Source organism: Arachis ipaensis, chromosome B1 (genome assembly GCF_059453495.1).
Source record: "Arachis ipaensis isolate K30076 ecotype BB chromosome B1, ASM5945349v1, whole genome shotgun sequence".
NCBI classification, from domain to species: Eukaryota; Viridiplantae; Streptophyta; class Magnoliopsida; order Fabales; family Fabaceae; genus Arachis; species Arachis ipaensis.
Genome location: NC_142436.1, coordinates 23,952,377 through 23,965,746, shown reverse-complemented (window position 1 = coordinate 23,965,746; position 13,370 = coordinate 23,952,377). Strand labels below are relative to the sequence as shown.

The following is a 13,370-nucleotide window of genomic DNA, read 5'->3' as shown; positions in this document are numbered from 1 at the left end:
AAATAAGTGTCACTACATACGTCACCTATATATATATATACTCATCGCCAATAGACTGTATAAAACAATGATTTCCAAAAAAAAAAAAAAAAAAAAAAAAAAAAACACTCAATAGTAGCATTGATACGGATTTAAAAGGATAAATAAGAAAATAAGGATTCAAACTGAATAAAAAGATACATTGAAATTAAAATAAGAACAAAAAAGATAAGTTGAAATCGAGTATAAAGAGAATCACTCTACTTCTACCCAATTTCTTGACGCAACAAGAAAGGGACTCCTCAACCTAACTTGTCAACGCTATGGTTTGGAAATTGATTCGAAGGGACTCCTCAACCTTCTAACCAATTCCCCGATGCAACAAGAGAGGGACTCCTCAACCTCAATTGTCCACACCATGGTTTCATCATGAAACCAAAAAAGGTTTAAAACCTCTAAATCATTCTATTCTCCGACTACAATAGCTAATGAGGTATTTATAACCTCTTATTAGGTTAAAACAAAGAAAACCCTAAAGCCCATAAACATAAGGCCCAATCTAGTAATTAAATAAACAAAAATAAAAATACATTAAATAACATATTCTAAAAATATAAACTAAAATATCTTCTAAATAACTCTTAAACTCTTCATATCACGAACATTTGAAGCACGTATCATTCTCCTCCTCTTCAAAAAAGATTCGTCCTCGAATCTTGTAGGTGGAAAAAAAAATAATATATGAAAAGGACAGTAATTATAAGGAAGATAATTTCTTTTTTTTTTGTTTTTTTCTTCTTTTTTTGTTTTTTTTTCACTTTATGTTTTTTTTTTAAATAATGAAACGCAAACGAAAACAAGAACACAAGAACAAAAAGAAAGACGCGACAAACACTGGACTTTTTTTTTTATGATAAAAGAAGAACAAATATAGATTAATAAAAATTAATCTAATACCTGAGCTCTGATACCAAATGATACGGATTTAAAAGGATAAATAAGAAAATAAGGATTCAAACTGAATAAAAAGATACATTGAAATTAAAATAAGAACAAAAAAGATAAGTTGAAATTGAGTACAAAGAGAATCACTCTACTTCTACCCAATTTCTTGACGCAACAAGAAAGGGACTCCTCAACCTAACTTGTCAACGCCATGGTTTGGAAATTGATTCGAAGGGACTCATCAACCTTCTAACCAATTCCCCGATGCAATAAGAGAGGGACTCCTCAACCTCAATTGTCCACACCATGGTTTCATCACGAAACCAAAAAAGGTTTAAAACCTCTAAATCATTCTATTCTCCGACTACAATAGCTAATGAGGTATTTATAACCTCTTATTAGGTTAAAACAAAGAAAACCCTAAAGCCCATAAACATAAGGCCCAATCTAGTAATTAAATAAACAAAAATCAAAATACATTAAATAACATATTCTAAAAATATAAACTAAAATATCTTCTAAATAACTCTTGAACTCTTCATATCACGAACATTTGAAGCACGTATCAAGCATACTTATTAAACATTGGTGTTATTTCATACAAATAACATTTTCTATCTTTAGGTTATGTGTTACTTATTAATTCGTCCATCTCCGTTTTCCTTTTGCCTTTTCTTTTTTAACCATTAAATATGACAAGGAGGCTCAAAACTCCCCAATCCTAAAATCGTCTCCGATCAATAATACAACACAACACAAGAAGCCAAAAAAAAAAAAAAGAGAGAGAATGGGAGTAGTGGAAGAAGCTCATAACGTGAAGGTTGTGGGTTCAGGTACGAGGTTCATAGTTCTAGCTCACGGGTTTGGAACCGACCAATCTGTGTGGAAACACATAGTCCCTCAACTCGTAGACGAGTTCCGCGTGGTGCTGTACGACAACATGGGAGCCGGCACCACTAACCCCGAATACTTTGACTTTGGACGTTACTCCACTTTGCAAGGCTACGCCTATGACTTACTCGCCATTTTGGAGGAACTTCGCGTCTCTTCTTGTATCTTCGTTGGCCACTCCGTCTCTGCCATGATCGGAACTGTGGCTTCCATTTCTCGCCCCGATCTCTTCACCAAGATCATTATGGTCTCCGCTTCTCCTAGGTAAATTCATTCGGAACAATCAAGCTTTTTATTTTAATTTGTTGTTACATTAACAGCAATAAAATTTGAATCTAAAATTTTTTTGTATGTTACGTAAGCATCTGGCTATTATTAGGCCATTTCTAGTGATTTTGATCCACAATCAATACAATAACTGATTAATTAATATGAATTTACTTTAAGCTTAGTTGTTTGTGATTGTACGTTGATTAATAAATAATAGTGTTGTGTTAGTTGAGTTGACCTTCATTAATAACAAGAGCTGCCCATCCCTTCCTTTAGTTTCATGTGAAGTTCTGACAATGTTTTTTTTTTCTTCGAGTAAATGATCCACTCCCCCTTTTTTTTAATGTCTAAATGACACAGTATTTATAAAATATATTTTTTTTAGTAAAACTAAAATAACATACACTTTAATTCATTTGACCAAAATATCATATATATATATATATATATATATATATATATATATATATATATGTAGAGGTTATAATTATAATAATAATAATAAATTTTATCATTTTTAATATTTTATCATAAAATATAACATGCTTTCAACTTGTTATAAAATATTTAATTTAAAGTTTTTATATATTGCATGATTATTAATGTAATCAATTTTATTTATTTTTAATATTTTATCATCAATCATGAAATATACAAATATTTTAAATTAAATATTTTTTGTAATAAGTAGCTAAAATATGTTATATTATGTGATAAAATATTAAAATAAGGCAAACTTATTACAACGATAATAAAGTTATTAATATTATTATTTACAGCAATCAAATAATTGTCACTAATTTATATATAATCATAATGATTATTTATACGTATTTTGGTAAAATGAACTAAAATTTACATTATTTTAATATTATACAAGAGTAAAGTGTATTTTTTTATAAATAAAAAAATATCATTTAAATATTTAGTAAAAAAAGAGTGTCAATTTTTTTTTCATAACTGTTACAAATTAAAATGTATTCAGTTATATATATCGACTTATGAGTTTTTTTCTTATAGAAAAATGATCAATGAAAAAGAGAGATTAATATTGTGTAAATATATTTTACACACCAACTTTAGTAGGCACTTAATTAGCGTTTTTTTAATTCAAGAGAAGAAAAGAAAGAATAAGTAGTGATGAGTGAGAATATATATGTATATATATAGGTACTAAGTTTCGTTGGTATGTAAACGATAAGTAGTTAGTACGTACTAGCATTATTATTGCAAAATAGTGTAGTAATAATAAATTTGAGATTAATTAAGATAATATTTTATACTTAATTAAGAAAAATAATATTAAAAATATAAAATTAGTTAAAATAATAAATATATCTTTTGTGTTAACTAAGACGTATAATATTTTTATGGATATTTATACTATTGAATCTCTCGTAATTCTCGTTATATACATTGGACATACATATTAAAAAAAAAATCCAGCATGTGACATCATTCTAACTTTTTAATATGGTTATGTGGTGTCTTTAATTTGTTTATTGTCTATCATATATATTGGGCTATTGTTAGGTATTTGAACGACGCGGATTACTTCGGGGGTTTCGAGCAGGAAGATCTGGACCAGTTATTTGACGCCATGGCGGCGAATTACAAAGCATGGTGTTCAGGTTTTGCTCCAATGGCCGTTGGAGGTGACATGGAATCCGTGGCGGTTCAAGAATTCAGCCGAACCCTGTTCAACATGAGGCCAGACATAGCTCTTAGTGTGTTGCAAACCATATTCCAAAGCGATATGAGACAAATTCTAAGTCTCGTTACCGTTCCATGTCATATAATACAAAGTAAGAGGGATCTCGCTGTTCCGGTGGTAGTGGCGGAATATCTGCACCAACACCTTGGCGGTAGCTCCATCGTCGAGCTCTTGTCTTCGGAAGGTCATTTGCCGCAGTTGAGTTCGCCGGATACCGTGATTCCTGTGCTGCTCAAGCATATTCATTACGATATTGCGACTTAATTTTGACACTAAATTGAATTGAATTGAAATGAAATTGGTGATGGTAGTGATTGGTGTTCTCCGATGACTATTCATTATTGAGATCGATAAACTTTGTTCTAATTTTTCAAGGTATCTCTAAATTCAGTAGGCTAAAGATTAGAATTTGGATTCTCTAAATTTTAGATTTTTACTTTAGAGGATAAAGTGAGATCTCTCACCATTGAATGCTTTCTCTCTCATGTTTTTTCTTGGTCCCACCTATGGAATAAATGATGATAGATCATACTTTATTTTCTAAAGTAAAATTTAAAATTTAGAGAATCAAAATCTTAAAGATTAATTTGCTGCGGCACTAAACTCCATTTAAGAGGTTGTCATTGGCCAATGAATTATTACATGAATAAAGTGGAATTCGAATCACGCACTTATTTAAACAAATTAGTAAACTAACCACTAGACCAACTCAATTTAATTAAAATATCATAAACTTGATTGAAAAGAAAACACACAAAATTGAATTGATACACAAGTGTACTTTATGTTCTGATTTTAATCATAAATTTTGATCATAACAAAATTCAAATTCGTTGTATATGCACAAATATAATGACTAAAAACTAATTCTTAAATATAACTAGATTAACTAATTTCTGTTAGGTTGGGAAAATATGGCGGGGAATCAGAAAAAAAAATATGGATAAATTAAAATGGCTTTTTGTTCATAGTTATTATTTATATAAATATGGATAATTTTCACTCCTTGAAAGTTTAAAAATGAAAATAATTCGTGTACATTTTCTACACAATTAAAGTGCAGACTAAAATAAATAAATTTAAAAAATGAAAGTGGAAGATAGTGAAAGTGAAAGGGAATCGCTTTTGGTTTCTGTCAGTTTCGTAAAGACACAAGGGAAATGGTGGCACACGCGTTTCCTCGCTGGTACTAGTATTGATTGATGTTTTGTGTATGCTTTATTGTTAAATATACTTACCAAAGTCCAAATCTAAAAGAGAAAGCATTGAGAGCTAATGTATTTAATGTATAATGTATTTAATAAAAGTTAAATTGAATAATTTAAAAATCAAATTTTTTAAATTAATTTTTCAAAAATCAGATTTTGAAAAAATTAAAAAAAATCCACAATCTATTATATAAAAAATATTTATTCTCACTAATAATTTTAATTCCTCTTTTTCAAACTCTAATTTTTCTCTTCAAACCCTAATTTTTCTCTCGCATGCAATGCAAAGAGCCTTCACGAGTGGTAGGAAAATTCCACTGGCGCGCGCTGAAACCGATACGAGAAGCACTTTGCTGAAGTCCAAGCTGTACCCTAACTCCAGCGAGTAGTTTCCGAAGAATGAGACGAACTGGTACGCGCATTACAAGGTTTTTGTTTATTTGTGACATTTTTTTATTTGTGGAGGTTTATAATCCCCCCAAATGGTTTGTGGGGGGGGTTTTGTGTGTGTTTAGTAGGGGTTTGATAAACCACAATATTTTATGGGTTATTTTGGATTAAATTGAGTGGATTTTGTCAACTCTTTTTACACTCATTCATGTAAATTGCATGCTTTGATGATTCCTTCCTAATTATGCTTCATGGGTCAAAACATGCTTCTTGGGCCTTAAAAACGCTAATTTTTAATCATCTCTTGGTACCATTCGATGTCGTGATACGTTTGTTAAGTGATTTCAGAGTTTATAGGGCAGGAATGACTTGGAAGATGGAAAAGAGGCATGCAAAAATGGAAGGAACACAAAAAATAGATGAATTGAGGAGTTAGTGCCGGCGCACATGTGTGACTGATGCGTACGCGTGACGAGTGCAGGAGTTGACTGTCGCGCGCGAGTGGCTTCCGCGCACGCGTGAATTGCGAAATTCAGCTGACGCGTACGCGTGACATTCCGCGTACGCATGACTTGCGAAGAGCTCATCCGACGCGCACGCGTGATCGATGTGTACGTGTGACGCTTAGCACGTGACTCATTTATGGAAATCGTGGCTGGCGAATTCTGAGAGGCTCCAGGCCCAAATCCAACTTGATTTTGAATGGGAAAATGCCAAGAATTGATTTGGGGGGGGGGGGGAGGAGGCAAGCTAGCATACACACAATTAGACTTAATTTTAGCTAGTTTTTGTTCTTGTTTTTCTAGAGAGAGAAATTCTGACTTCTATCTAGGTTTTAGGGTTTCTTGCTCATTTGTCTCTTGAATGCTTGGATTAAGTCCCTCTCAATTTCAGTTTTTGTTGCTTTAATTGTAGCTTCTACTCCTTAATTCTACTTAGTACTTTTGTCATATTAGCTATTTTGAGTTTGAATTTGGATTTGGTTGAATTTAATTTCTATTAATGCATTGAGTTTTCTTTCATGTTTATTGATGTTATTTGGCTTGTTATTATGAATTATTGTAAGTGAGTAGCTTTGATTTGAATTTATTTCTCAATTTTATAATGTCTTCTTTTAGTGCATACAAGGTGTTTGTGAAAATGCTTCCTATGACTATGGAATAGATTTTTACTCTTGACTTTGGGGATGAGTATTGAAAACTCTTGAATTGTCAATTTCTAATGTGGAATGGTAATTGCAAATTGTTAGTTGGCTTGAATCTCACTAAATCTAGTTTCTCCTTAGGAGTTGACTAGGATTTGTAAACTCAAGTTGATTGTATTCACTTGAAATTCCTTCATTTGTTAGAGGATAACTAAGTGGAAGCAATATGCAATTTCCATTATTTGATGATGACAATAAGGATAGAAACTCCAATTCTCTCCCCAAACCAAGACCCTTATATTGATTGATTTTCATTCACCCCTACTAGCCTTGAATTCTTAGTTCTCTCACTTTAATTTCATATCTCTTATTCTTATATGCTTTTAGTGGCAGTTGTCTTGATGCATGCTTGTTAGTTAGACAATGCTTGTTTGGTATTTCTAGTTATATCACTTTAATTGTTAATTGTTTGTTGCTTTTCTATACTTGTCACTTTACTTCTTCTGTAAGCAATCCAAAATTCCAAAATTTCTAACCAACAATGTGCATTCTAATGCAAGTCCTTGGAAGAATGACCCGGGATTCTACTCCCGGTTATTGATTGGATTGTTGTGACATTCTAGTAAACTTTGATTTGGGGTATCTCGTTGGTTGGGACTATACTTTGCGACATTGAATTGAGGAAAATCCTTTGGTGAATTCCTAACCGGTATTTATCCCACATCAAGTTTTGGCGCCGTTGCTGGGACTTGCAATGGTGTTATATTGTTGGCTAGTGTGAATATGTCTATATGTGAATAGCTACTCTTTTTGTTGATTGTTTGCTAGTCTACTCTTTAGTTAGAAGTTATAGTAGTAGTAATTAGTAGTCATCTTATTCTAGCATAGCTTATTGTCATGAGTTCTTTGTTTCTTTTCTTGAATGACGTGTTCACTATCGGATCCGAGTTTAGCTCCATTTGATCTGAAAATTGAAAGAACTTTATCACATCTTAGGCAAGCTCGGCGTCGGTTAGCTTTTGAGGGTGGTGAAGCGGCTTTCGCCAATTCACCAACCTTATCCGAGGTGTCATTTGAAAGGGAAATCGTTTACTCTTCTATTGGCTCTATTGATATCTCTTCTATTTAGGTACTGACACCATGGCCACCCCAAGAAGAATCACACTCAAGGAGGCGGGTGCTCCGGACTTCACTCTCCAACCGCTTCAAGTGTGTCATCCGGACTTGAATGCAAATTTTGAACTCAAGACTGCCTTGATCAATCTACTCCCCAAGTTCCATGGTCTACCCGCTCAAAACCTTATTTGACACCTTAGGGACTTTCAAGGTGTATGCTCAACCACTAGGAGAGAGGGCTCCGATGAAGTTGCTATTTGGGTGTTTGTCTTCCCATTCTCTTTTGAGGGAAGGGCAAAGGAGTGGTTTATACCCTACCCGATGATGTTGTCACCAATTGAGATTTGCTTCTAAAGGAATTCTTTGAAAAATTCTTCCCACCGAAGGTGACGGATAGGTTGAGAAAAGAAATCTCATGCATCATTCAAGGTGACTTGGAAACTCTTTATGAGTATTGAGAGCATTTTAGGAAGCTCCTTGATTCATGCCCTCATCATATGATTGACGATTTGGTGTTGATTAGTTACTTTTGCCAAGGTATGAAGCCTCAAGATAAGATCCTTTTGGATGCTTCGAGTAATGGTTCTTTAACGAAGTACAAAACGGCAGAGGAAGCATGGCAACTTAGGGGAGATCAATTAGGTTTCTTCTAGTGAGTCCACCCTAACCAAGACCTTAGGGGAGATGACCACCATTCTTAGACAAATCCATCAAAACCAACAACAACCTCCTCCACAACAACAATACCAACCGGTAGTCTCTCAAAGAATATGCGAAATTTGTTCTTGTAACTCTCACTATACCGATGAATGTTCACAACTCCAAGAGGACAATACCTTGGCGGCCACCAATGCTTACTTCAACCACTCAAACCAAGGCTCCTATCAACAAGGGGGTAATTATAACCAAGGGTGGCAAATCCAAGGTTGGCAAGACAATTCCAACTAAGGGTGGAGGACAACTATAATCAAGGATGGAAAGATGGTCCGAATCAAAGAGGGAACACCAACTTTCAACCATACCGAAACCAACAAAGCCAATCGTTTCAATCACAAAACCAAGGCTAAATATACAAACCTCCACACCAAAGACAAACTCAAGTGCCCTAAATCACCCAATCTTAAGTTTCTCAAATCACCTACCCTTCTTCTTCCTCCAATCAAGCTCCAATGGATGATACTCTCTGCATCATTCTTTAAGAACAAAGAGAATTTTGCTCCACCATTCAAGAGCTTATAGCTCGCTTACCTCTACCATCCGACCAAACTCAAAACTCCTCTCAACCCTAAAGCTCAAGTGCACTTCCCTCTCAACCCTTACCTAACTCCAAGGGTGGCCTCAATGCCATCACTTTGAGGTTTGGCAGTACATTACAAGAGAGAAGTCCCAAGGAGCCAAGTTCAAGGAAGGTTACTCAAGATGAAGATGTTGTTGAGGTGGAAGATGTAGAAGATGAAGATGAGGTGCAAGGGGTGGTTGAATAAGAAGTTTCTCAAGCAAGGGATAGAGTCTCCAAGGAAGAAAATGTTTTGGAGGATGCTATTTCGGTTCCTTTTCCCAACTTAGCAATGAGGACCAAGAAGCAATTAGAGATAGATCTGAAGATGGTGGATATCTTCAAAAAGGTTGAGGTAAAAATTCCCCTTTTTGATGAAATTTGCCAAGTTTCCAAGTATGCCAAGTTTCTAAAAGATTTGTGCATAAATAAAAAGAAGATTCGTGATTTAGAAACTATTCCTTTGGATAGCTCAATTTTTGCTTTGATGGGTGCTATACCGGAGAAATGTGGTGATCCCGGTCCTTGTCTAGTTACTTGCACTATAGATGGTGTACAATTTGTTGATTGCATGTGTGATCTACATGCTTATGTTAGCATTATGCCTTTGTCTGTTTATGATACATTGAAGCTTCCACCGTTGAAACGGTCGACGGCCCGTTTTGTTTTGGCAGACAAAAGTATAATCTCTATAGTTGGCAATGTGGAAGATGTCTTAGTGAGCATCAAGGGGTTAACTTTTCCAATTGATTTCAATATTCTTGAGATTCTCCCTAATGACTCCGGAAGACCATCATCTATCTTGCTAGGGAGGCCGTTTTTTAAAAACCTCTCGATTTGAATTGGATGCTTTTTCGGGTACTTACTCCTTTGAAATTTATGGAAGAGCTGTGAGTTTTAATCTTGATGAGGCTATGAAATATCCTCCGGAAGACCATTCTATCTTTTGATGTGACATGATTGATGATGTTATGGCCAAAGTCTACCATGATAGTTGTCACAGCCCAAAATGAACCATGAACGGCGCTCAGAAAAACAGTCCCCTAGCAAGCGTATCAGACTCAAATATAAATTAAATAAGAAAGTTACAAAGATTTTGAATCATTTACAAGTTCTAAAAAATAGCTATACGTTTTCAACAAAAGTTAAAATAATTAAGAATGGTTGGATCTTGCCTATGACATATGGAGCATACAACGTCTAGGAACTCAACAAGGAATAGATACCCATTGTAGATCATAATTTTTGGATAGAGAGCTCACATATTCAAGTATGTATTCTTGAAAAATATTTTTAGAAAAACGGAATGAGTTTTGCAACTCAGTGACTAGACAATACATTTATAATCCACATGAGACCATATAACATTATTATTAAAGTAATCTCTTAATTAGAAAATAGTAATTGATCATAATAAGTGAATCAATAAGGGAGTTCTCATACAGAAATTAAATCAAAAGCCCACACTTGGGCGGCTCCACCTATATGGGTAGCCCTTTCTTCTCGTGTGTCCGTACGGAATAACAGATCCAACGTGTGGCCTACACGTTAGGCTAGCAACGCCCCTGCTAGCTGAGGTCTGAGCCAGATGCATCTAGGTTAACGTCATAACCGCCGTTAACTACAGTTTTCTAATACGAGCCTCCCAAACCAATTCAAAACATATATCTTCAAATACAATAAATTTCTGATCTTACAAATATATAAGGTATCGAATCAAATCGAATTATATAATACTTTCTCATCCGAAATCTTTCCCAATCATACTTTTTCAATCATAAGAACTGATCGGGACCACTACAAAGTCGGCATTATAAACCATAACTCGGCAATTTATGTTATTATTCGGCGTTACAGTCACTGGTCGGCAATCAATGTCATTTATTGGAAAGTAACGTTACAAATCAGCTCAATGGACTACTTCACAAAATGAAACGTCTAAACTAACATTCACCCTTATTATTGCTCTTGAATACGGGCAATAAAGCAGGAACGTAACCAACTTATACACTATCATCTATAAAAAGGTATGATCTTCTATTCTAAAGGAATGAGAAATTCTCAATACTAACTTAAGCTTCGGAGTGCCTTTGCAGGTATACTCCCCCCTTGTTTCTTGCTCAAAGCTCTACGCGATTCACTCTTGGAGAAAAGCTCGGCTTATCACGGTACTTGAGAAGTCGGCCCCGAAGGTAATAGCTCGGAACCAACTTCCAGAGACTAAGCTCTCCTTCTCCAGGTATCCATACAGGAACAATTGGCGCCCACCGTGGGGCCGAGAATATAAAACTCTCTTCCTATATTATCGGCCTCAAATTTCCCATCTTGAAGTCATGGCTGAACAACCTCCACCCTCGCCATCCGAATTGCTCCGGATGGTGACCGAGTTGCGACGAGCCGTGGCTGAAGAGAACCAAAGAATGGCAAATCAAATCGCCAACTTGAATAATGCTCGAACTGAAAACAATGATCGACAAGAACGGACAGAAGAAGCCGAGCAGCAGTCAGGGCCAACACATGTCTCAGACACTGCTCGGAACGAAGGGGAGCAGCCCGAACATAATGAAGATACTCAGAAAAACATCGGAGATGACGATCAGGAAACCTCCCCTGGACCATTCACGGCAGAAGTGATGAACTTCGTGCTACCCCGAAGGTTTACCCTGCCAACCACCTTAACTCCGTATGATGGGTTAGGTGATCCGAAGAAATACATCAAAAAGTTCACCTCCATAATGATAGTAAACGGTGCATCTGATAAAGTTTTATGTCGCTGTTTTCCATCTTATTTAGACGGCCCTGCACTTGATTGGTTTTGTTCTTTGCCTGCAGGTTCTATCTCTCGATTCCGAGACATATCAAAACCCTTTGAGGAACACTTTGCTGGATCCGCCATCTACCTCCACGATTCCGATTATCTGAACACAATCAAGCAAGGCCAACATGAAAGCCTCAAGGACTACATCACGCGCTTCACAAAGATAGCCATAAGCATACCTGACCTCCACCCCGAAGTAGAACTGCACGCCATCAAAAGTGGATTAAGACCAGGAAAGTTCCAAGAAACCATTGCTGTGGCCAAACCAAAAACTATGGCCGAATTCCGTGAAAAAGCTAGGGGACAGATTGACATTGAAGAACTTCGACAAGCTCGGAAAACAGAAAGGCCTCACTATAAGGACGACGACAAGCCACGGGACAGCAAGAAGAATTTCAAACCAATCCCACGATATGAGACCTACACCAAATTCAACACCAAGCGCGATGACATCATCAAGGAGATCTTGAATTCGAAGTTAATCAAGCCACCACGAAAAGCTGGCAACTACCCAGATTCAAAAGGCACAGACCACTCGAAATACTGCTCTTTCCACCAGAAGCACGGACATAATACCGACGACTGCATCATCGCCAAAGACCTGCTAGAGCGATTAGCTCGGCAAGGTCATCTGGACAAATTCATCGGCGGACACATGCAGCGGCGACTATCTGCCCCAGGAGATCAGGGCTCGGCTGCACAACATAACCGAGATAGAGACCGACCAAACCATAACCATCCCGATTTACCATCACGTACAATTAACTGTATTTCCGGAGGTTTTGCAGGTGGAGGAGCCACAAGTTCAGCAAGGAAAAGATCTTACCGAGCTATCCTCTCCATCAACACCGACCAATCGCCACCTACATCTCCACAGATAACATTCCAAACAGGCGATCATGACTACAGCATAACAAATCTGGATGATCCAGTCGTAATCTCCCTACAGCTCGGAGATCTCCTCATTAAAAAGGTGTTGCTCGACCCAGGCAGCAGCGCCGATGTCCTCTTTTACTCGACCTTTCAGAAAATGAAACTGAGCGATAATATCATCCGACCCTCCACTGGTGACTTAGTAGGATTCTCAGGTGAGCGAGTCCCGGTAATGGGATCTGTGTGGTTACAAACCACACTTGGTAAGTTCCCTTCATCAAAAACTTCGGACATTCAATACTTAGTTGTTGATTGCTTCAGTACCTATAATATTATACTTGGCCGACCTTTTTTAAATAAGTTCGGCGCTATAGTATCTACAATTCATCTCTGCGTTAAGTTCCCTTTGCAGGATAACACAATTGCAACCATTCATAGTGACGCCCGAGAGGCCAGGGAGTGCTACAACAATAGCCTCAAAAAACCTCATCGTAACACAAAGGCCCAAATCCACAACATCGGCAACATTAACAACCAACACATGTTGGCAGACCTTGATCCTAGAGCAGGAACACTGGAAAGGCCAACCCCAACAGAAGACCTGGATAAAATCTACTTCACAGAAAACACGGATAAATTTACATACGTCGGATCAACATTATCTTCAGAAGAAAAATCTTCGTTCCAAGCATTCTTACAACAAAATGCCGACCTATTTGCATGGACCCCAGCCGATATGCCGGGCA

The 13,370-nt window shown here is 36.5% G+C and overlaps 1 protein-coding gene across 1 annotated transcript; it reads left to right on the top strand.

Moving 5' to 3' along the window:
• The first annotated feature begins 1,596 nt into the window (after positions 1-1,596).
• Positions 1,597-4,154, top strand: LOC107627393 (karrikin insensitive 2 receptor CA). Its single transcript, XM_016330231.3, has 2 exons — positions 1,597-2,079; positions 3,619-4,154. Exons 1-2 carry the CDS (start codon positions 1,712-1,714, stop codon positions 4,061-4,063), a joined length of 813 nt encoding a protein of 270 aa, XP_016185717.1. The 5' UTR covers positions 1,597-1,711; the 3' UTR covers positions 4,064-4,154.
• Positions 4,155-13,370: the final 9,216 nt, after the last annotated feature.